The sequence below is a fragment of the Prionailurus bengalensis genome, chromosome C1 (genome assembly GCF_016509475.1).
Source record: "Prionailurus bengalensis isolate Pbe53 chromosome C1, Fcat_Pben_1.1_paternal_pri, whole genome shotgun sequence".
In the NCBI taxonomy this organism is placed as follows: Eukaryota; Metazoa; Chordata; class Mammalia; order Carnivora; family Felidae; genus Prionailurus; species Prionailurus bengalensis.
The window spans coordinates 8,697,135-8,718,976 of record NC_057345.1 but is presented as its reverse complement, the minus strand read 5'-3'; the positions used below and the strand labels follow the sequence as shown (position 1 = coordinate 8,718,976).

The window sequence follows — 21,842 nt, the reverse complement described above, 5'->3', positions numbered from 1 at the left end:
TGACTTCGCTCTATCAGCGGGGGAACGGGTGGTCCAGCCCCTGCGGCTCCGGTCAGTTCCTCGCCGAAGCTCCGCCCCCTTCTCTCCGACCCGCCCCTGTCTCTTCCCTCCGCCCTTTCCTTCCCCTTGTGTCGCAAAAGACTCGGCGGCGCTTGACGGCCGGGGTTGTTTGACGGCCGGTGGCAACCGAGAGGGAGGAGGAAGCAGCGGTGGCTGCTGCTGCTGCGGCGGCTGCGGCAGGGGCCGGGGTGGGCGCCGCGGTCCGGGCCGGGGAGTGAGGCGCGGGCGGCCGGGCCGGTGGGCTGGGCGGCGGGCCCGGCGGCCGCCCCCGCGCCGCGCCTGGCGGCCCGATGTGGCTGCAGCAGCGGCTTAAGGGGCTGCCGGGACTGCTGTCGAGCAGCTGGGCCCGCCGCCTACTCTGCCTGCTCGGCCTCCTGCTGCTGCTTCTGTGGTTCGCCGGCTCCGGGGCGCGGCGGGCCGCGGGCGGCCTGCACCTGCTGCCCTGGTCCCGCGGCGAGCCGGGCGCCGCCGAGTCCTCCGCCTGCCTGGAGGCGGCCACCCGCGCCTGGCGCGGCCTGCGGGAGCGCGGCGAGGCTGTCCCACTGGGCCCTGGAGTGCCGGCCCTGGTGGCCAACGGCTTCCTGGCACTGGACGTGGCCGCCAACCGGCTGTGGGTGACTCCTGGAGAGCGAGAGCCCGCCGTGGCGCCGGACTTCGTGCCCTTCGTGCAGCTGCGACCGCTGAGTGCGCTCTCCGAAGCCGGAGAGTCAGTGCTGTTGCTGCGTGAAGGGCTGCTGCGCCGAGTGCGTTGCCTGCAGCTCGGGACCTCAGGCCCCGGCCCTGCGGCCGCCGCCCCCGGACCCGCTTCGGCCTCCGGCCTCGTCACCGGATCCGGCCGCGACTGCGTGCTGCTGCAAGAGGACTTTCTGGCGCACCGGGGCCGACCCCACGTCTATCTGCAGCGTATCCAGCTCAACAATCCCACGGAGAGGGTGGCCGCGCTGCAGACTGTGGGACCCACTGCCGGCCCGGTCCCCAGAGCCTTCACCAGTACCCTGGAGAAGGTGGGAGATCATCAGTTCCTCCTCTACTCGGGCCGGTCCCCGCCTTTTCCCACGGGGCTGGTGCACCTGGTGGTGGTGGCGGCCAAGAAGCTAGTGAACCGGCTCCAGGTGGCTCCCAAGACACAACTGGACGAGACAGTGTTGTGGGTGGTGCATGTTTCAGGCCCTGTTAACCCCCAGGTGCTCAAAAACAAAGCAGCCAAGGAGCTCAAGGTGGTCCAGGATTTGGCACGGAAGGAAATGCTGGAGCTCTTGGAGATGCCAGCGGCTGAGCTGCTTCAAGACCACCAGCGCCTCTGGGCTCAGCTCTTCAGCCCAGGTGAGGCCTGGCCAGTTCTTGGGCCACAGTGCACACCTTACACCAGGGCCTCCGCGGCCCACCCTGGAGATGTCCCACTAAAGTCTGCAGAGTTGACCCTGAAGGGGAGCAGTGGGGTGGTTAAAGGGAGCTTGGCCATTGACCTGGGCTGACTCTGCTCCACCGCTTGGTATTTGTGCGAGCGACGTGGGACCAGTTTACTGATCTCCATGGGCTTGTGTTCAGTAATAACAGGAGCACCTCAGAGGGCTTCTGTGAGTCCGAGGAAGGAATGGGCATAAAAGACAGGCCTTACTGTTATTTGTCCTCATAAATGAGGCCTGATTTGGAGAATGGTTTTGGGGGTCAGCTTGTAAAGGATAAATCAGGCAGAAGGGCCTGGCGGGTCCCCAGATTCTTTCTTTCCTCAGTCCCTCACAGTCTGGCTGGTGACGGGCATGCACTTTTTTTTTTTTTTTTTTTTTACATGTTTGTTTATTTTTGAGAGAGGCAGAGAGAATGCAAGCAGGGGAGGGTCTGCAGAGGGTCTCTGCACTGATAGCAGAGAGCCCAATGCAGGGCTCGAACTCACGGACTGTGAGATCATGACCTGATCCAAAGCCAGATGCTTAACCGACTCAACCACCCAGGCATTCCCCCCCCCCCACCCCGCCCTTTTAAAGTGTATTTTGAGAGAGAGATCGAGAGAGCATATGAGCAGGGGAGGGGCAGAGAGAGAATCCCAAGCAGGCTCTGCACAGTCAGCATGGAGTCCCACAGTGGGGCTCAAACTCATGAACCATGAGGTCACGATGAGCTGAAATCGAGTGGGATGTTTAACCGACTGAGCCACCCAGGCCCCCCCCCCCCACCTTTTTTTTAAAGTGACCTCTGCGGTTCGTGGGGCTTGAACTCAACAACACTGACATCAGGGGTCATGTGCTCCATTGACTGGAAGGGAATGGAACCTCTCCAGCAGGTGGAATGCACCCACCAAATAAAAACTTCCTTCCCCTAAAGACTGTTGAAGTAAAGGAAATCCTATTCTAGGTGAAAGAGAGATTTTGGTTCCCAGGGTGCTCGTTGTCTAAATCCTTGTATTTAGTTGCTCAAAGTGTGTTTCACTCGTTCAGCAAGTATTGATCGAATCCTGCCAGGGACTGTTCTCCATACGACGGATAGAGAAGTGACCAGAACAAAGCGCCTGTTTCATGGTGCTTGCTTAAATTCTGGATGGGAGGAAGACAATAGTAGAAAAGTGAAAGTTGGAATAAATAAGCCAGATTGCTCTTTAGAATACGAAGTTCCGTAGAGCGGGGCACCTGGGTGGCTCCGTCGGTTAAACCAGCCAGCCCTTGATTTCTTGTGTCAGGCTCTGTGCTGACAGTGAGGAGCCTCCTTGGGATTCTCTCTCTCTGTCTCTGTCTCCAATAGCGCTTGTGCAATCTCTCTCTCTCAAAATAAAATTAAAAAAAAATTTTAAAAGTTCCGTAGAGAAAAATTAAAAGTATGTGATTGAGGATGACAGGGTGGGGTTCAGAGTGGGGTGGGGGCCTCTGTTTAGCTCCAGTTGTTGGGGAGGCCTTTCCAAGGAGGAAGCACTTAAGCTAAGACCTGAATAGCAAGAAACTGACCATGTGATGATCTAGAGGGAGCTGGCAAGTCAGAGGCCCTAAGACAAGAGCAGGTTTGGTGGAGAGGCCAGGATGGCTGGTGGGTAGCAAGCCAGGGAGGGGTCGAGGTAGCCAGATCCCGAAGGGCCTTGTAGACCGTGGTGACGACTGTGAATTTGATTCTACGTGGGGTGGAAGGGAGAGCAGAGACAGCTGTCGGATGTACATTTTTCAGGATCCCCTGGCTGTTCTATCCAGAACATAGACTATAAGGGACAAAAGTGGGACATGGAGACCAGATGAGAGGCTTTTGCAGGTGCCGAGGTGAAAGAGGAGGGTGGCTGGCACCTGAGTTGTGGCCGTGGAGACAGAAGTGGATGGCTTCTGTTACTTTCAGAAGTGGCGCCACCGGGACTTTGCACGGACTGGGCGTGGGGCGTGAGAACTGGAGGGTGACTCCCGAATTTGTGGGGAGCGCTCGAGCAAGTGTCTGGTGATAATTTGTGGAAGGATTGCTTTGGGGCTGGAAGAACTCCGAGCACATCAGGTCCCAAATGCCTGTCAGGCGTCTGGGTGGAGACCCCAAATGGGCAGTTAGCTGTTCTGAGTCTAGAATTCATACAGATTTGGGAGATCCGGTGTTCAGATGTTATTTAAAGCTCCAGGACTGGAGCACAGGATGATGGCAAGGAGCAACCCAGGATGGGCCAGAGCGCTGACGACGGTGTTCCGGAGGCAGAGGGCAGGGGGGCGGGGGGCGTGCCGGACTCTTCAACCGGCACCGTGTCCCGGCCACGTCTGTGTTCTTCTGGGCGCTGGCAGGATTTATGTTTGTTATGTTATTTATGTTATTATGTATAGGATTTAATGTTTATTTATTTTTGAGAGAGAGTGCGAGTGGGGAGGGATGGGAGTGGGGGGTTGGGACTATGGATCCAAAGCAGGCTATGCACTGACAGTGGTGCCTGATGCGGGGCCTGAACTCACGAACCCTGAGATCAGGACCCGAGCCGAAGTTGGACGTCCAACTGACCGAGCCACCCAGGCGCCCCAGGAGGCCCCACTTTGAACAGGATTTTAGGCTTCAGGCGCACCGGGTCAAGTTGGTCATGTGAGGGAGCCAGAGCTCAGGGGAGGCTGGAGCTGCCATTTCCGTCGCTCCCACTGTTCCCTTCAGAACCTCATCTTCCCGGCCGGGCTGTCCCCGCTTAACGTGCAACCTTTGTGGCGTTTCAGGTGTGGAGATGAAGAAGATCACGGACGCCCACACCCCGTCTGGCCTGACCGTGAACCTGACGCTGTACTACATGCTCTCCTGCTCACCAGCCCCGCTGCTCAACCCCAGCCTGAGCCACAGGGAGCGCGACCAGATGGAGTCGACGCTCAACTACGAAGATCACTGCTTCAGCGGCCACGCCACCATGCACGCCGAGAACCTGTGGCCGGGCCGGCTGTCGTCCGTCCAGCAGATCCTGCAGCTCTCTGACCTGTGGAAGCTGACCCTGCAGAAGCGCGGCTGCAAGGGGCTGGTGAAGGTGGGCGCCCCAGGCATCCTGCAGGGCATGGTGCTGAGCTTCGGGGGGCTGCAGTTCACCGAGAACCACCTCCAGTTCCAGGCCGACCCCGACGTGCTGCACAACAGCTACGCCCTGCACGGCATCCGCTACAAGAACGACCACATCGACCTAGCCGTGCTCGCGGACCCCGAGGGCAAGCCGTACCTGCACGTGTCCGTGGAGGCCCGTGGCCAGCCTGTCAGGATCTACGCCTGTGAGGCCGGCTGCCTGGAGGAGCCCGTGGAGCTGACCTCGGCGCCCCAGGGCCACACCTTCCCGGTCATGGTGACGCAGCCCATCACGCCGCTGCTCTATATCTCCACCGACCTCATGCACCTGCAGGACCTGCGCCACACGCTGCACCTCAAGGCCATCTTGGCCCACGACGAGCACATGGCCCAGCAGGACCCCGGGCTGCCCTTCCTCTTCTGGTTCAGCGTGGCCTCCCTCGTCACCCTCTTCCACCTCTTCCTCTTCAAGCTCATCTACAACGAGTACTGTGGGCCTGGGGCCAAGCCCCTCTTCAGGAGTAAGGTATAAAGCCCCCCTGGGTCTTCAGAGCCTGAGGCCCTGGCCTCGTGTTCTAGCCTCAGACTGGGACGGGAGAGGCCTGGGCGGCAATGGGGTGTCCTCCTAAGCCAGTACCCTCAGCCCGCAACACAGACAGGAGTGAGCGTGTCTGCAGAGGCTATCAGAAAGCGACTTCTGAGAGGAGACCATAGGGAGGGACAGCAGTGGGGCACCCGGGTGGCTCAGTCAGTTAAGTGTCCGACTCTTGATTCTGGCTCCGGCCATGATCTCACGGTTCACGAGATCGAGCCCCGCGTCGGGCTCTGCAATGACAGCGTGGAGCCTGCTTGGGATTCTCTCTGTCTCCTTCTCTCTGCCCTTCCCCAGCTTGCATGCACCCCCCTCCCTCAAGATAAATAACTAAACTCAAAATAATAATTGCAACAAGCCCCTAGATAGACCGGAAACTGCTATCTAAGCCTCAGGTGAGCCCCCTGCGCTCCCTCCTGAGGGCCTGCTCATGCCTCTCGCTGTGGGCCAGCTAAGGTGGCCATCTCGTCAGCACAAGGCAAGGTCATTCCTCTCATTTCCTCAAACACCTTGGCCCCCAGGAAGCCATGACTTTGAGCATGGTTGCTGTGAGACTCTCCTCAGGAATGTGTCTTGGGGATCAGGCTCAGTCCCAGGGGAGGCCGCCCCTTCTGCCCCACCACCCAGTGCTCCATGCTCCGTTGCTGCCAGGATTCCCCGGGAGAGGGAACAGAAGGAAGCCCATCGCTGGCAGTCACAGGAGAAAGTTCTCCAGAGGGAGCGGGGCTCGCTTCCCTTTCTCTCCTCTCCTCTCCTCTTGTCGCACTAGCATGTGCAGAGATAGAGTCAAGAGCTCTGGGTCTGTGCTCCCGAGCAGTTGAGGAGCCTGGGCCAGCTCCGGAGAAATGCCTCCTCACCTCCACAGAGGGCTTTGTGCCTTCTGGTTTCTAGTTTCTGGCCCGAGGCCAGGACTTGCGAAGAAGCAGCTCTCAGCCCTGACGGAGTGGGAGCAGGGTGGGCAGCAGGTCTGAGCCTGGAGCTTGGAGAACAAATGGAAGGTCAGATGAAAGAGAAACGTGGTTGAGCTGTAACAAAACAGGTGCTCCGTTTGCATTGCGTGGGTCTGATGGCCTCTGTTAAGCCGGCAGGCTGCTCCTCCCTGCTGCCTGGTCGGCTTCTCTGCTCTTAATCTGCCATATACCCGTCTGCCCCCGGTTCCCCACCCGATCCAGGGGACAGGCCAGACCCCTAATTTTGGGGTGCTACCCCGTGGCCCTCAGTTGACTCGCGCTCGAGCTGGGGTCCTGCCAGAGCAGAGCCCAGCGAACGCTGCGTCAGCCCGAGGAGGTGTCCGGGCCACTAACCCCACGGTGGCTCTAGCACATCCCTGGGCCACAGTGTCTGCAGAGCCGGATCATCGCCCGGGCGGGATGCCACCAGGGGCGTCCCCGTCACCTGCCCCGCGTGAGATTTCTGTAGCTTCCACGGGGTTGGTGGTGAACAATAACAACTTGTTTTGTTAATTGAACAGGAAGATCCCAGTGTCTGAGTGAAGGCCCATCTGCACAAGACACCCAGCACCGAAAGTCCTGCTGCACGAACAGGGGATCCTTCGAACGCACCCACCCTTTTGTGCCTTTGTTGGGGACGCCAGTGACGCAGAGTGCGTGTGGATGTTCAGGAGTCTGCATCGGGGAGCGGGAGGGGAGGGCCGGTGGACTTTTTGTAAGCTTTCGACTCAATAAAATGAACCTGTATGGAAAATACTTGAAATTGAACTCACTCCTTCTGCTTTCCCCCCTTCTTCTGTCCCAGGAAACAGAGCCTCTTTTGAAAAGACCTGTCTGGAAAAGTTGTGTTCTATTCCTAATTTAATGTGTTCTTTCTTGACTGAATTTTTAATTTATTGTTGTTGAGATTTTGCCGGATGGTTTTTGCACCCCCTTCAGACAGTGAATCTCGGGCGGGGATTTCCGCCCTACGCCGCCCCCGGGGGGGCATCCGGAGGCCCTGCCGCCTGCACCTGCGCCTGCGTGGAGAGCGTGGGTCTCGGGTCCTCCCCGGTTTGCACGTCGTCTCTTTCTTACCATGAGCCTGTGGAGATCTGTGCTTTTGTACTTCTGGGCTTTAGGGGGAGGTATTTAACTTTCTAGGGGTTGATGATTGTTGGGTTTTGAAATACCAAAGCTTTTTTTTTTGTTCTGTTTCTAAATAAATCTCTTTCAAACTTCCCATGATCGGTTTGTGTGTGGTTTGAAACCTCTGGAGACAGCGTATCTTCTTCCATCAGCTGACTTTCAGGTAGTGTCTGAAGCAGATGGGCTGCCCAGCCCTTTGGGGATGGCTCATTCCCCCCCCCCACACCTAATACTCCTCTTGAGAAGACGCCGATCCATTTGGGGTGGGGGGGGTGTTGGTTTGCCAGCTCACCTGGCAGAGCGGGCGGATTGAGGAGCGTCAGCCTGGCCCCTTCCCTGCTACAGTGCCTCTCCCCCACCTGCCCTAAACAGCCTAGATTTGTCTGTCCTGGGTGTTGCCAGCCCTGGGTTTTGCCAGCCCCGATGGCCTTCTGCCCGTTGGTGGTGGTGGTTGTAGGATCTGATGACCCTGCCTTGTGGGGACGAGATGGGGCTGGGCCCAGGACCAGAAAGGGACTGAGCTAGGCCTGGCAGCCCGCCTTGGGAGGCCGTGGGCACAGCGTCGTGGGTGCTGCAGCATGACTCCCTGCGAAGCTTGGTCTGCTCGCCACCAGCAGAATGATGCTCACAATGGCATGCTGGGAGGGAAAGGAAACCTGTATCTCCACCTCCACCATGAGTTGTCCTGGCTCCACCCACCTTCCCTGGATGGTGCAGAGCTCAGAAGTGCCTTCCTCGTCCAGCCGTGGGTCATTGGCTGGCCTACCCATTTAGGGAAGAAGGAATCTCACGGGGTGCAGCTGGATCTGGTTTACAGTGTGACGGGCCCTCCAGTTGTTTCGTTAGAGTAGAAGCTGCTTGGGGAGCCTGGGTGGCTCAGTCCATTAAGCGTCCGACTTTGGCTCAGGTCGTGATCTCACAGTTGGTGTTTGAGCCCCGCCCCGCGTCGGGCTCTGTGCTGACAGCTCGGAGCCTGGAGCGTGTTTTAGATTCTGTGTCTCCCTCTCTCTCTGCCCCTCCCCTGTTGGCACTCTCTCTCAAAAGTAAATAAACATTAAAAAAAAAAAAAGGTGGAAGCTGCTTGACAAGAGCCACACTTAATGTTCCGCCCCTCTGTTTGGCTTGGAACTCGGCCTATTAGAGGCTCCTAAATGGTAAAAACAAACCCATGTACCTGCTGCCCCGGAAAGACTGAACAACCAGAATTTCAATAAACTCCTTGTGAATTACAGCTCGTGTCGAGCACTCACTGGGGGTCGCTTACTGGACATCCTCGCGGGCCTCTGCGGGAGGAGGTTAGGATCCCCTTGGAATCTTACCAAGCTGCTTTCTCATGGGTGGAAACCTGGAATGGGAAATTTAATTTCATGCTACTTAGCACTTCCCAAAAGCTGAGGGCTCGGTATGGACATGTATTAGCTCCCTGAAAACCAACCTGCATCGTGGGCCCCTGCTGATTTGCAAGTCCCCTAGGAGTTTCCTAGCAGTCATCTGAACCTGGTCCCTGTTCAAGAGGGCGGGGAGAGACCAAAGAATGAGGCAGGCCACTCCAGGGGGGGAGGCAGCAGGTGGAGTAAGAAGGGAACTTACTCTAAGAGGCTTGTCTTGGGCTGTAAGACCAGTGGATCCCGGCACCCGCCTGCCACACATTAAAGCTTCTACAGAGGTCTTACCTGGGTTCAGACACGCGCTCAGTCACCATCATAGTGCTGTCCCCTTGGAGCAGCCTCTGGGAGCAGGAAAGGCACTCAGATCCCACATCCAGGGCCAGGGAAGGGGTGAGGAGCCTCTGATCACCTGGGGCCAGCTCACGGACCACTGGAGGTCACGTCCTCTCCATGACGCCCTGACAGCCCCCCTCCTCTCAGCCCACCTTTTGCTCTGTGTCCCCGTCCCCCAAATTCACATGTTGAAATCCTAACCCCCAGTGTGATGGTGTTTAGAGGGAGCCCTGGGGGAGGTGACTAGGTCATTAGGGTGGAGTCCTCCCAAGTGGGATTCTTGCCCTAATAAGAGAGACCGCAGAGAGCACCCTAGTCCTCGCCTGTGTGTGGGGTGAAGCCTCAACAGGCGTCTAACAGCCCAGAAGGGGTGCTCACCAGAACGCACGTGCTGGTCCCCGATTCCGGACTTCCAGCCCCCAGAACTGTGGGAAGCACCTGCCTGTTGTTTCTTTAAAAAAAAAATTTTTTTTAGACATGTATTATGTATTTATTACTACTTTATTTATTTTTAAATTTACATCCAAATTAGCACGTAGTGCAACAATGATTTCAGGAGTAGATTCCTTACTGTCCGTTACCCATTTAGCCCACCCCCCCTCCCACCACCCCTCCAGTAACCCTCAGTTTGTTCTCCATATTTAAGAGTCTCCTATGATTTGTCCCCCTCTCTGTTTTTATATTCTTTTTGTTTCCCTTCCCTTATGTTCATCTGTTTTGTCTCTTGAAGTCCTCATATGAGTGAAGTCATATGATTTTTGTCTTTCTCTGACTAATTTCACTTAGCATAATAGCCTCCAGTTCCATCCACGTAGTTGCAAATGCAAGATTTCATTCTTTTTGATTGCCGAGTAATACTCCATTGTCTATATAAACCACATCTTCTTTATCCATTCATCCATCAATGGACATTTGGGCTCTTTCCATACTTTGGCTATTGTCGATAGCACTGCTATAACCATGGGGGTGCATGTGTCCCTTCGAAACAGCACATGTGTATTCCTTGGATAAATACCCAGTAGTGCAATTGCTGGGTCGTAGGCTAGTTTTATTTTTAATTTTTTGAGGAACCTCCATACTGTTTTCCAGAGTGGCTGCACCAGCTTGCATTCCCTTTCTTTTTAAAAATGTATTTATTATTAAAAAAAATTTTTTTTGTTTTAAAGTTTATTTATTTTGGGGGGGAGGGGCAGAGAGAGAGGGAGAGGGAATCCCAAGCAGGCTCCGCACTGTCAGTGCAGAGCCCGACGCGGGGCTTGAACCCACAAACCGTGAGATCATGACCTGAGCCGAAAGCAAGAGTCAGACTGACTGAGCCACCCAGGTGTCCTCCTTTCTAAGCCCCCAGTCCCTGGCACCCTGTTATAAGAGCCCAAACAGACTAAGACAGGCATGTTCTTGCAGTGGAGGAATGGAACTTTTTGGAGGCGAAAACAAACCAAGAAACAGAGATTCACAGGGTCTTAGATGAAGAAGAAACCTTACAGGTTTTGTTGCTTAGAATCTGTAACCTGGCTTCGTTGGATCCAAGGACCCCAGAATGGCCAAATGTATGCACTTTTTTTCTTTCTTGAGACGTTCTGTAACTTTCCTCAGATTCTTTTTTTTTTTTTTAATTAAAAAGATGTTTTTATTTATTTTTGAGAGGGAGAGAGAGAGAGAAAGAGAGAGAGCATGAGTGGGGGAGGGGCAGGCAGAGGGAGACACAGAATCCGAAGCAGGCTCCAGGCTCCCAGCTGTCAGCACAGAGCCCATAGAACCCGACCCAGGGCTCGAACTTGTGAACTGCAAGATCCTGACCAGAGCTGAAGTCAGATGCTTCACCGACTGAGCCACCCAGGTGCCCCTTGCGTCGGATTCTTAAAGGATGCCTGGCTTCAAAACGAAGAAGATAACCTCCAGCTCGGGGGTCTTGTTTTTACCCTCCCCCACCCACCACAGGAAGCGGCAGTGGTCTGAGCTTCTGAAGCCTGGTTCGGAGTCTGGCCATTGGGTGGATCACGCCATTTGCTGTGGTGCAGGCGCCCTCCCTGCAGAAAGGAGGCTCAGGGACGGTGGGGTCATCTTGGCTGCTGGGTACCGGCTCAGCAAACTGCTTTACCTGAAACAAGCTATCGGCAGTCTGGCTCTCCAGGTTCCCGGGAACCTCTCCTCTGGACTTTGGCCAACGGAAGCTTTGGATGTATCTTTGGGTTCAGTAAATATTCACTGTGAATCTTCTAGCAGGCCATGCATCTGGCCCTTGGGTGGCAAAGCGGGAAAGATTACATTTGATGAACATCTACTGTGTGCTTGGCACTTAAGTTTTGTGAGGCAGTGGCTACCTCTGTCTTTTCGTTTCGGAATGGCCAGAAACTAGCACAGGGTAGACGGTCCAAGAACGTTTGTGGAATTGCATTTGTCTGCATTACGCCATTTAATCCTTGTGTTTGGGGTTGCGAGTGACAGAAAACTTTAATCATAAGTGGTTTAAACAGAAGGAAAAGTATTGGTTCACAGAGTAGTCCAGCAGGAGTTCAGGAATGGTTTGATCAAGAACTCAAGTAACATCAGTTGGGCCCAGCTCTTAGCCCTGCTTCCTGTAGCTTGGCTCCCATCCACAGACTAGTTACCTTTGTGGTAACGAAATGACCCCAGTTATCCCAAGCCTGATGCCCTCCTAGCAAAGTCAGCAGCGTCTGAGTCTCACTATTCCCACCTGCGGTGCTGAGGTTCACCTCCCAGTGGACAACCCACCCCCCAGTCAATCGCTGTGGCCAGGCTGCAAGGGATATGTTTGTTAGGTTAAGCCAATCAGGCCACCTCTTCAGCTGAGATGGGGTCAATCTCCAGCCACTGAACAGAGGATACTGGGAGAGAGGTGGTTTCTCAAAGGAAATTTGGGGTACTCTTATCAGGAAGGAGGAAAAATAGATGCTTGGCAGCAAAGCTCCTGGGTCCAGTGTGCCCTGCAGGGGAAGTTTCATTCCCATTTTGCAGATGAGGCAAGTGAAGCTCAGAGACCACAAGGCACTGAGCCCCGGGAAAGGGAGGGGACCACACAGAGTCCCTGACCTCAGGGGATGCACAGTATGAAGGGGAGACAGACAGATAAGAAGCCAATTACACTGCGATCAGAGAGTGGGAGCGTGGGGCTGGCACACTGAACGTCTCCGCTGGAGCATCAGGGGTGGCTCCCTGGAGGAAGCTGGAACCTGAGGGATGATGGGTGTCCACCAGGCTAAGGCATGAGACAGGACTTTCCAGGTCGTGGGCAGAGCATGTGTAAGTATACAGACGTGGGTGGGGACATTTCGGGAGGCAAGAGGACAGTAATACTCCGGTTTGTCCAGAGTGTAGAATCCTCTAAAGAGAGGTGGGGTTTATCGATCCATGGTGATGGGGTTCTTGAGAAAACGGCTAAGAAGGAATTCTTGAGACGTCTTTGGTGTAAAAAGGTGATTTTATTAAAGCACAGAGACAGGACCCGTGGGCAGAAAGAGCTGCCCTGGGGTTGTGAGGAGTGACTGATTGTATATTTTTAGGTTTGTGGAGGGAGGGAGATAGTGTAAGTCTCTAAGGAATTTTTTTTTTAATTTTTTTTTTTTTTACGTTTATTTTTGAGAGACAGAGAGAGAGACAGAGCACAAGTAGGGGAGGGGCAGAGAGAATGAGACACAGAATCTGAAGCGGGCTCCGGGCTCTGACAACACAGAGCCCGACGCGGGGCTCGAACCCACAAACCGGGAGATCACGACCTGAGCTGAAGTCGGACGCTTAACGGACTGAGCCACCCAGGCACCCTCTGAGGAATTTGAAAGCAAGGTTTTCAAGGACCTTGAGGGGCTAGCTACTGGTGAGATAGGGTTACTTTTAGTCTTTAATAAAACTAAAACATCGGGGCGCTTGGGTGGCTCGGTCGGTTGAGCGTCTGACTTCGGCTCAGGTCATGATCTCACGGTCTATGAGACTGGAGCCTGTTTCAGATTCTGTGTCTCCCTCTCTCTCTGCCCCTCCCCTGTTCATGCTCTGTCTCTCTCTGTCTCAAAAATAAATAAGCGTTAAAAAAATTTTTTTTTAATAAAAAAAAACTAAAACATCAAGGAAGTAAGGCAGCCATGAGTTCCTTGAGCAAGGTCACGTTCTGCACGTTTCAGGTGTCTATCCGCGAGCTGCAGGCTGTAAGGAGATTTAATTTAAGCTACATTTCTCTTGCCTTTGTTTCCCTCATCACGGATCTTTGACTTCTAAAGGCAAGGGTGGGTAGGCTCTCAGACCTAGCTCGTGGCAATGACAACATCACAGGTGACGCTCCCTCCCATGGACTCTCACGTCCTCTCCCCGCGTTACTGTTATAATTGTAGCCAATCTTTACAGCTTCCCCCGAAACCAAGGGAGGACAGTTTATCACCCGGTTTTACAGAAGTAGAAACTGAGACAGAGTGAAAGAGGATGCCTTGCCAAAGGTCAAAGGGAGGTCGCCAGCGCCTCGCAGGACTGACAACCTCCCATCGGCAGGGCAATTACCACTCTGCTCACATCCCTCCTGGCTGCCCAAGCGCCGTAGGAATCCATGGGACCGCTCTGTGGGTGTCCCGACATATGACAAAACAGAGGCGGGCGAGCCCAGGAGGAAGGCTGTGGATTCTCTCAAAATAGAACTTGGCCGCAAGGTAATTAGGCAGCATTTCTGGGGAAGGGAGAGCTGGATATAAAAGAGTCGGCAGCGGGCTGGGAGTTGGGGGACCTGATTCCATCTCCAGCTCGGTCATTACCATCGCGCAACCTCCCATAAGTGAGGTAAGCGTTTAGACTCCAGGTTCCCACCTGTAAAATGGGTCTAATAGCACCTTCCCACTTCAGGAGATGGTCAGGAAGTCCCACTTAAATAGAGGACTGTGTGTGAACGTGCTTTTTTTTTTTTTTAATTTTTTTTAACGTTTATTTATTTTTGAGACAGAGAGAGAGACAGAGCATGAACGGGGGAGGAGCAGAGAGAGAGGGAGACACAGAATGGGAAGCAGGCTCCAGGCTCTGAGCCATCAGCCCAGAGCCCGACGCGGGGCTCGAACTCACGGACCGCGAGATCGTGACCTGAGCTGAAGTCAGCCGCTTAACTGACTGAGCCACCCAGGCGCCCCAAACGTGCTTTGATAAGTTCAAAACTTTCTACCCACACAGCGGATGGTTTGCACTGAGTAGTAACCCCGGGTCCGCAGGCAGAATTCAGAGGGTCTGCCAACCTGGATAGGTTTCATTTTCACCAACCTCTGGCTGAAATTTAGCATTCCCTCCCATGGTTAACTTTGGCACTTACGTCATTGTCACAGATGACAATGAACGCATTCATGACCCCGTTATAGTTGTTGCAGAGATCTTGAAGTAATCGCTCATGGTTGTTGCGCCTTTGAATTTTGTTTAAGTTTATTTATTTATCTTGAGAGAGACAGAGACCGTGCGAGTTGAGGAGGGGCAGAGAGAGAGGGAGACAGAGAAATCCCAAGCAGGCTCTGCACTGTCAGCGCTGAGCCCGACACAGGGTTTGAACCCACGAACTGTGAGATCATGACCTGAGCGGAAACCGAGAGTCGGACGCTTAACCGACTGAGCCACCCAGGCACCCCTCATTGTGCCTTTGAAATTATGGTAGTCATTAAACTTGCTACTAGATCCCAATATTTGGTCTATTAATGAAGAAGCACAGGTTACCAGTTGCAAATTTGTTTTAAAAATATAGTTAGGGGTGCCTGGATGGCTCAGTCAGTGGAGCAGGTGACTCTTGACCTGGACTCGTGAGTTTCAGCTGCATGTTAGGTGTAGAGATTATTTAAAAATAAAATTTAAAAAAATTTAAATTAATTTATTTATTAAAGTTTATTTACCGAGAGAGGGAGGGAGGGAGAGAGGGTGGGCACCAGTTTGAGTGGGGGAGGGGCAGAGAGAGAGGGAGAATCCCAAGCAGGCTTTGCTGGAAGCCAGTGCAGAGCCCAATGTGGGGCTCGACCTCTCAAAACTGTGAGATCGTGACCTGAGCCGAAATTAAGAGTCGGATGCTTAACCGACTGAGCCACCCAGGTGTCCCTGAAAAAAATTTTTTTTTTAATTTGAAAATTATTGGGGCACCTGGATGGCTCAGTTGGTTAGGCATCCGACTTGGTTTCGGCTCAGGTCATGATCTCACGGTTCGTGGGTTCTAGTCCCGCATCGGGCTCTGCATCGACAGTGTGGAGCCTGCTTGGGATTCTCTCTCTCTCTCCTTTCTCTCAGCCCCTCCCCTGCTTACACGCTCTCTTTCTCAAAATAAATAAACTTAAAAAAAGACCTTTAAAATGATGGCTCATGTTTAGCATACACAAAGTAGGCCAAATGGGAGATAAATAGATAGATATAAGAGGAGATTTATTATGGGAATCGGGTCACGGAATTATGGAGGCTGGAAGTCCCACGATCTGCCACCTACAGATGGAGACCCAGGAAAGCCGGTAGTGTAAGTGGAAATTAGGGCCAAGACCAGGAGCCCATGTCCAATGGCAGAAGATGGATGTCCCAGCTCTAAGAAAAAAAGAGCAAACCCCCCCTTCCTCTCCCCTTGTGTTCTATTCAGGCCCCCTCAATGGGTTAAGTGAGGCCCAGTCATTTGGAAGGACAATCTACTCAGACCGGGTATTCAAACACTAACCTCTTCCAGAAACACCCTTCCAGGGGGTGCCGGGGTGGCTCAGTTGGTTAAGCATCAGATTTCAGCTCAGGTTGTGATCTCACAGTTCGTGGGTTCGAGACCCATGTTGGGCTCTGTGCTGCCAGCTCAGAGCCTGGAGCCTGCTTTGGATTCTGTGCCTCCCCCTCTCTCTGCTTCTCCCCTGCTCGCACTCTGTCTCTCAAAAATAAATAAACGTTAAAAAAAAAATATATATATATATATATAGGGAAAGAAACACCCTTCTAGACACGTGTAAAGAGTAATTTACCAGCTCTCTGACACAAAAATTAATCATCACAGTGACCTGTTAGCTCAGTTGAGTGTTAGTATTTTCATGAACTCATAGATTTAAATATATTTGAGATGCTTTGATCCTTTGAATGTATTAATCTTCTTGATGGCCCATTGATATCACCTTGGGCTTTTGGGAACCTCTGTGAGGGCGTATATTTCCTGGCTCCTGCCTGGAATCTCTATTTCTCCAAGGAGCCCGCTTCCGTTGACCAGGAACCGGCCTTTGGAGACTGTAATCTGGGTGCTTGGGTGCTCATTACACTGGGTGGTTCCTTGCCCAAGGTGAACAACACACACGTTTAAAAGCCCTGCTTTTGATAGAAACCCTGTCCTCGGAGCCCAGGGACAGCACCGGCCACCAGCATTTAATGCTGACTGACCCGAGCTGCCAAGTGAGGAACGGTTTGCTGGGGAGAAAGAAAGGAAAATGACTCAGGGCTTGAACCTGTCACTGGACCAACGTGGGCCCGCTCCTTGGAGAGCTGTAGACCCAGACTACACTGAGTGGAGTTGCCTGCCTCACAGGGTCACTTTCCTTGTGCAAATAAGGAGACCTCGGGGAATACTTTCCAAAACTGTGAACTCCCTAAACTGGGGTAAGCAGGCTCCTTTTAATAGGGTTTGGGATGAATATTTAGAGGGGGATTTTAATATTATAATGAATCTGAGATACCCAGTAGGCACTTTTTTAGTTTATTTATTTAGAGAGAAAGAGAGAGAAAACCAGCGGGAGAGGGGCAGAGAGCGAGGGAGGCAGGAGCCGAAGCAGGCTCTGTGCTGACAGCAGAGAGCCTGATGCGGAACTCGAACTCACAAACCTGAGCTGTAGTCAGATGCTTAACCAACTGAGCCGCCCAGGCACCCCTGTTGGGCACTTTCTGATTCATCTGGACGGGTATGGTTCTCAAATGTTTCTTTTCTTGTTTCAGCAATTTGTGAGTTTCTAAGAGATGAAATGGACAGGCAGAAGGTTCTAGGAGTTTCCTGAGTTCGGGGGGGCAATCCTGAGTCGGGGTTTCAAGGGGTCTCCCTGGTGACAAATGGTGGTACCAGCAGAGCAGGGCTGGACTTAGGGCAATTGCCTCAGGCACCCTGAGCCTGGGTGGGGGTCATCTACACAAAGGACATCAAAAGGACCCTGGGAGGTGGCTATCCCACAGTCACAAGCAAGGGAGAGCTGGCCACTGGGAGGAGGCTGGGAGGTGGAGAAATGCAAGGAAGGAACTTTGGGATGGATGGGATGCAACTTTGGGATCTGGGTGCACACACTGCTAGTTTTCTTTTGTAGTATTTATTCACTTTCTCCCTCCATGGGTCTCACATTAGCAGGGCTCATGGCTGCCCAGGGGAAAGACTACATTTCCCAGCCTACCTTGCACCTAGGCGGGCTCACAAAGCTAAGTGGTCATTCACTCCTCTTGAGTTTTATCAAATCCATTATAACCATCATTAAAGGTCTTTCTCACTCCAATTTTCTACAAATGATCCGGCTCTAGTTTTAATGACCTCATCAGGAAAAAAACAAAACAAAACAAACCCAACAGCAATACTTTTAAATATGTCATAGAAATAGCAGCCAGGGCACCTGCATGGCTCACTGGGCTAAGCGACCGATTCTTGGTTTCGGCTCAGGTCATGATCTCAGGGTTCAGGAGTTCCAGCCCTGAGGGGATGCTCTCCCTCCCTCTCTCTCTCTCTCTGCCCCTCGCCTGCACGCACGCTCTCTCTCAAAAAATAAATAAGCTTAAAAAGGGAAAGAAAAGAAAACGCAGCCAATATTGCTTCAATTGTTTAAGGTTCTTTTAAAAAGCTTACAGTCAGAAAGGTGCCGGGCCTTGCCTCGAAAGGTGTGTGTGACTGCACAGATATGCCCAAGAGTCATCTTAAAAAAAAAAAAAAAAAAAAAAAAAAGTGTTATCTGAAGTCTGGGCCAGATCAGGTTAACCAGGTGTTCTTTATTCAGCAATCTTCTGCGCCCGCCTCCGCGCGCGAGGCCGGAAACCGAGAACAAGTCTGGGTTTGGTGGTTTCCAGCCTGTGAACGTTCGGAGGCCCGCAGACCAGGAAACCTTGCGAGAAGGTTCTAGTTTTCCGTAGCTGAGCGCTGCCCTGGCAGGCCCGGCGTGGACCCGCACGGGAGATCGGAGGGTTCTTTCAAACAGGTGAGCGCCCCGCCCCACCGGGAGCGTCAGAAAAGACGGGAATGTAGACTAAGTGGATAAAGGAAAAACACATTACAAACGACAGAAATAAAAAAAAAAAACACCACGGAAACACACAGAAACAAGTAACCGGGAAGTTACAGCTGTACTTGCCAAGCAAAACGCATACGCTTAAAAATAAAAAACCAGGTAAGCAAAACGCAAACACTTAAGTAAAAAAAAGCAGCCAAGCAAATTAGTCTATTTTTAACCATCATAAGTAGCCTTGCAAGCGCAAGGCCTCAAAAAATTGGTTAAAAACTCAGAATTGTTCCTCTCCACGGAAATCTTTAGTAAAAGGCGAAAGATTTATGCGATCTGAAGAGAAACCAGAGTATGCTCTCGAGTCGCCCGCACACATTCCTCGGGTAACTGTTACCCCGAATTCAGTGATGGTGATTCTCTGCTCGAAAGAGCCAGTGATTTTCGTCGTTCCCCCAGACAATTCTGTGGGAGCGGCCTTATTCTTGGGGAAAAAGAATTCAACCGCAAAAGGAAAATCTCGTCATTTCTAAGTCGGAAATTGCCCGGTGTGCAATGCCTCTTGGGTATGCAAATGACCCTACGTCGTCACGCCCCGGTTCCCGGAAATGCCTTAAACAGTGTATTCGTTTTCCTGCGGGGACTGAGACTACCACCAGGGGGCAGAGCGGAGGCCAGATTGTCAGGATTTACGCTTTGGAGCAACCAGAAAAAATCTTTTATAAATTTTATAAATTTTGACCCCAAGTAAAAATTCCTTTTGTACTTAAGTAAAATAATAAAAATAAAATAAAACTTGAAAATATTTATCTTCATTCATTCAACAACGTTCTTTAAAAAAATTTTTTTTTAATGTTTATTTATATTTGAGAGAGAGAGAGAGAGAGAGAGAGAGAGAGAGAGAGAACAAGCAGCAGAGGGGCAGAGAGAAAGGCAGACAGAATCTGAAGCAGGATCCAGGATCTGAGCTGTTAGCACAGAGCCCGACTGGGGCTCAAATTCACGGACCGTGAGATCATGACCTGAGCCGAAGTCGGACGCTTCACCAACTGAGTCACCCAGGCGCCCCTCAACGACAATTTCCTGGGCACCGTGTTAAATCCTGTGCTGGGCTGCAAGGATAGAGAGACATCCCCGACATTTCATCCTCAGTGAGCCTGTATGTGATGGGGAGGCTGAGTGTGCGTGGTAAGCACTGATAACAGAATGTTCGCTGACATCTAGGCACGCCTAGGGCGGCGAGGGTGTTCTAGGCAGTGCAGAGAGGGTGAGTGACCAGATGGCCTTCAGTGCCAAGATGGGAGCTGTCATTTACCTTGGGGGCAATGGCGAGGCACCCAGGAGCTTTACAAGAGACCAACGCGATCAGATGAGTTATTTAAGGCAGTAGTTCCTTCCACGTGGTCCCCAGACCAGCATGTCAGTATCACCTGGGTACCTGCCAGAGACCCGAACTCTTGGGTCCCTCCCCAGACCTACTGGATCTCAAACCCCGGGGGTGGGGCCCTGCAGGCCGGGATTGCACAAGTCCCCCAGGTGACTCTGATGCAGGTGAGGCAGAGAACCACTGTGGGACAACCATTCTGGCTGATGTGGCGACTGTAGAGACAAGGAGTCTGGGGCAGGTGAATTAGGAAGCTGAGCATTAAAGCCAGAGAAGACTTCCAGGTGGCCGGCATGGGGGTGTGGAGGGAGGAAGGCCTGGGAAAGAGGAAAGTGAGGAGAGGGAAGAAGAAGTCTAGGTAGGTCCTTGGAGGGGGGGGTGGCATAAAGGAGGGGTGGATGCTGCAGGAACGTGTGAAGGGGATTAGGATGTCCCCAGGAAGCCACAAGAAAACCAGGAGCTGGGGCTGCACAGAAGTCGAGGGCAGCTATGGTAAGCGTGTCATGGGTGTCATGGTGGGGAGGTCGGTGGCCTTGGACAGAGGACTTTCTTTCTTTCCTTTGTTTTTAAAGTTTATTTATTTATTTATTATTTAAAAAAAATTTTTTTTAACGTTTATTTATTTTTGAGACAGAGAGAGAGCATGAACGGGGGAGGGTCAGAGAGAGGGAGACACAGAATCCGAAACAGGCTCCAGGCTCTGAGCTGTCAGCACGGAGCCCGACGCGGGGCTCAAACTCACGGGACCGTGAGATCATGACCTGAGCTGAAGTCGGCCGCCTAACCGACTGAGCCACCCAGGCACCCCTTAAGTTTATTTATTTTGAGAGAGAGAGAGAAAGCAAGCGTGGTAGGGTCAGAGAGAGAGGGGAGAGAGCGAATTCCAAGCAGGCTCTGCACGGTCAGCGCAGAGCCCGATGTGGGGCTTGAACTCACAAACCGCGAGAACATGACCCGAGCCGAAATCCAGAGTCGGACGCTAACCCACTGAACTACCCAGGCGCCCCTGAACAGAGGCATTTCTAAGGAGTGGGGGTGCAGGAAGCTCCCAGCTGCAGCTGATGGTGAGGGAGGGAGGGGGCCGGGTGCAGGGGGAGGGGGCTCCGTAGGGACCGCTGGGAGGGGGTGAGGTGGAAGCAGGTGTTGCAGTGCCTTTTAAACGTTCTCCCTGTGCCGCCTCCAAGGTCCCCTTCCTGACTCTCACTCTGACACTGACCACGCCGGGGATCTCACTGAGCCAGCAGAAGCCCCGCCTTCCCTCCTCCAGATCTACCAGCCTGCCCGTCCCTGCCCCTTCCTCTGCCCACTCCCCACCAAGGCTGACCCTCCGCTTGGGCTCCCAGCCTCACCCCTGCCTGTCTCCCCTGCCTGCCAGCAGATACCGCGGGCTTCCTTATTTCCCAACACGAAGGAGGGAGGGGAGGGGGAGCCAGAAAAGCGCCCCAGACCCCATCTCCCTTTCCTCTTGTGGAATTCAAGAATCGAACACAACAAAGGGAGGAACACCTTTACTCTCAGAAAAAAAAAAAAAAAAAAAGACTGTCAGAAATCACCTTATTAAAACCAACTTAATTCACCTCGCGCCTACGAGGATGGCGATAATAATAATAATAAAGGAGAATGACGAGGGTGGGTAAGGATGTGGAGAAGCTGGAACCCTGCGCACCGTTGGGGGGAATGTGAAAGGTGATGTGCGAAAACTTGGTGGTTCCTCAAAAAGTTAAATGCGGGATGATCTTATGACCCAGCAATTGCTCTCTGTTTCTTTTACTTTTGGGGAGAGAGACAGAGCATGAGCGGGGGGAGGGGCAGAGAGAGGGAGACACAGAATCCGAAGCAGGCGCCAGGCTCCGAGCTGTCAGCACAGAGCCCGAGGCGGGGCTCAAACTCGCGAACCAGGAGATCGTGACCTGAACCAAAGTCTCGGATGCTCCACTGAGTGAGTGCCCCTATCACAACAATAATTAAAAAAAAAAAAACACTTTTGGGGAGACTGGGTGGCTCAGTTGGTTGGGCGTCTGACTTCAGCTCAGGTCATGATCTCAGGGTTCGCCAGTTCGAGCCCTTCGTCGGGCGCTGCGCTGCCAGCTCGGAGCCTGGAGCTGCTTCCGATTCTGTATCTCCCTCTCTCTCTCTGCCCCTCCCCCCCCCCCCGAAATAAATAAACTTAAAGCAACGCTTATATTCGAATCCTTCTGCAACTTGCCTTTTTCATGCAACGTCAGGTTTTCAAGATCGATTCGTGCTGCTCTCTGTAGATTCAGTTCTAGTTCATGCCTTTTCTCTGCTGTATGTGTGAGTCCAGCATAGTGCCCAGATCAAGCAGGGCAAACAGGTCAAGGCAGGCGGTTGGCGCTCTCGGTTACTCCTTCC

The 21,842-nt window shown here is 52.9% G+C and overlaps 1 protein-coding gene, 1 long non-coding RNA gene and 1 other non-coding gene across 4 annotated transcripts; 2 read left to right on the top strand and 1 right to left on the bottom strand.

Moving 5' to 3' along the window:
- The first annotated feature begins 294 nt into the window (after positions 1–294).
- On the top strand, positions 295–7,302 carry KIAA2013 (KIAA2013 ortholog). 2 transcript variants are annotated; one of them, XM_043573768.1, is made up of 4 exons: positions 295–1,383; positions 4,212–4,510; positions 4,586–5,065; positions 6,603–7,302. In XM_043573768.1, the coding sequence occupies exons 1-4, from the start codon at positions 351–353 to the stop codon at positions 6,618–6,620; spliced, it is 1,830 nt and encodes a 609-aa protein (XP_043429703.1). In that variant the 5' UTR covers positions 295–350; the 3' UTR covers positions 6,621–7,302. The 2 variants fall into 2 exon arrangements, with proteins under 2 accessions (XP_043429703.1, XP_043429702.1); XM_043573767.1 differs by having other exon boundaries at positions 305–1,383; positions 4,212–5,065.
- Positions 7,303–8,084: 782 nt separating this feature from the next.
- LOC122479548 lies at positions 8,085–21,602 on the top strand. Its single transcript, XR_006296357.1, has 3 exons — positions 8,085–8,134; positions 12,286–12,290; positions 21,526–21,602. It is a non-coding gene; the product is annotated as an uncharacterized LOC122479548 (long non-coding RNA).
- LOC122482206 lies at positions 18,326–18,441 on the bottom strand. The gene has a single exon (XR_006297012.1). It is a non-coding gene; the product is annotated as a U5 spliceosomal RNA (small nuclear RNA).
- Positions 21,603–21,842: the final 240 nt, after the last annotated feature.

Coding starts and splice junctions, on each gene's coding strand:
- KIAA2013 (XM_043573767.1), top strand. CDS start 351: ATGTGGCTGCAGCAGCGGCTTAAGGGGCTGCCGGGACTGCTGTCGAGC. Junction 1,384..4,211: donor GGCTCAGCTCTTCAGCCCAG/GTGAGGCCTGGC, acceptor GTGGCGTTTCAG/GTGTGGAGATGAAGAAGATC.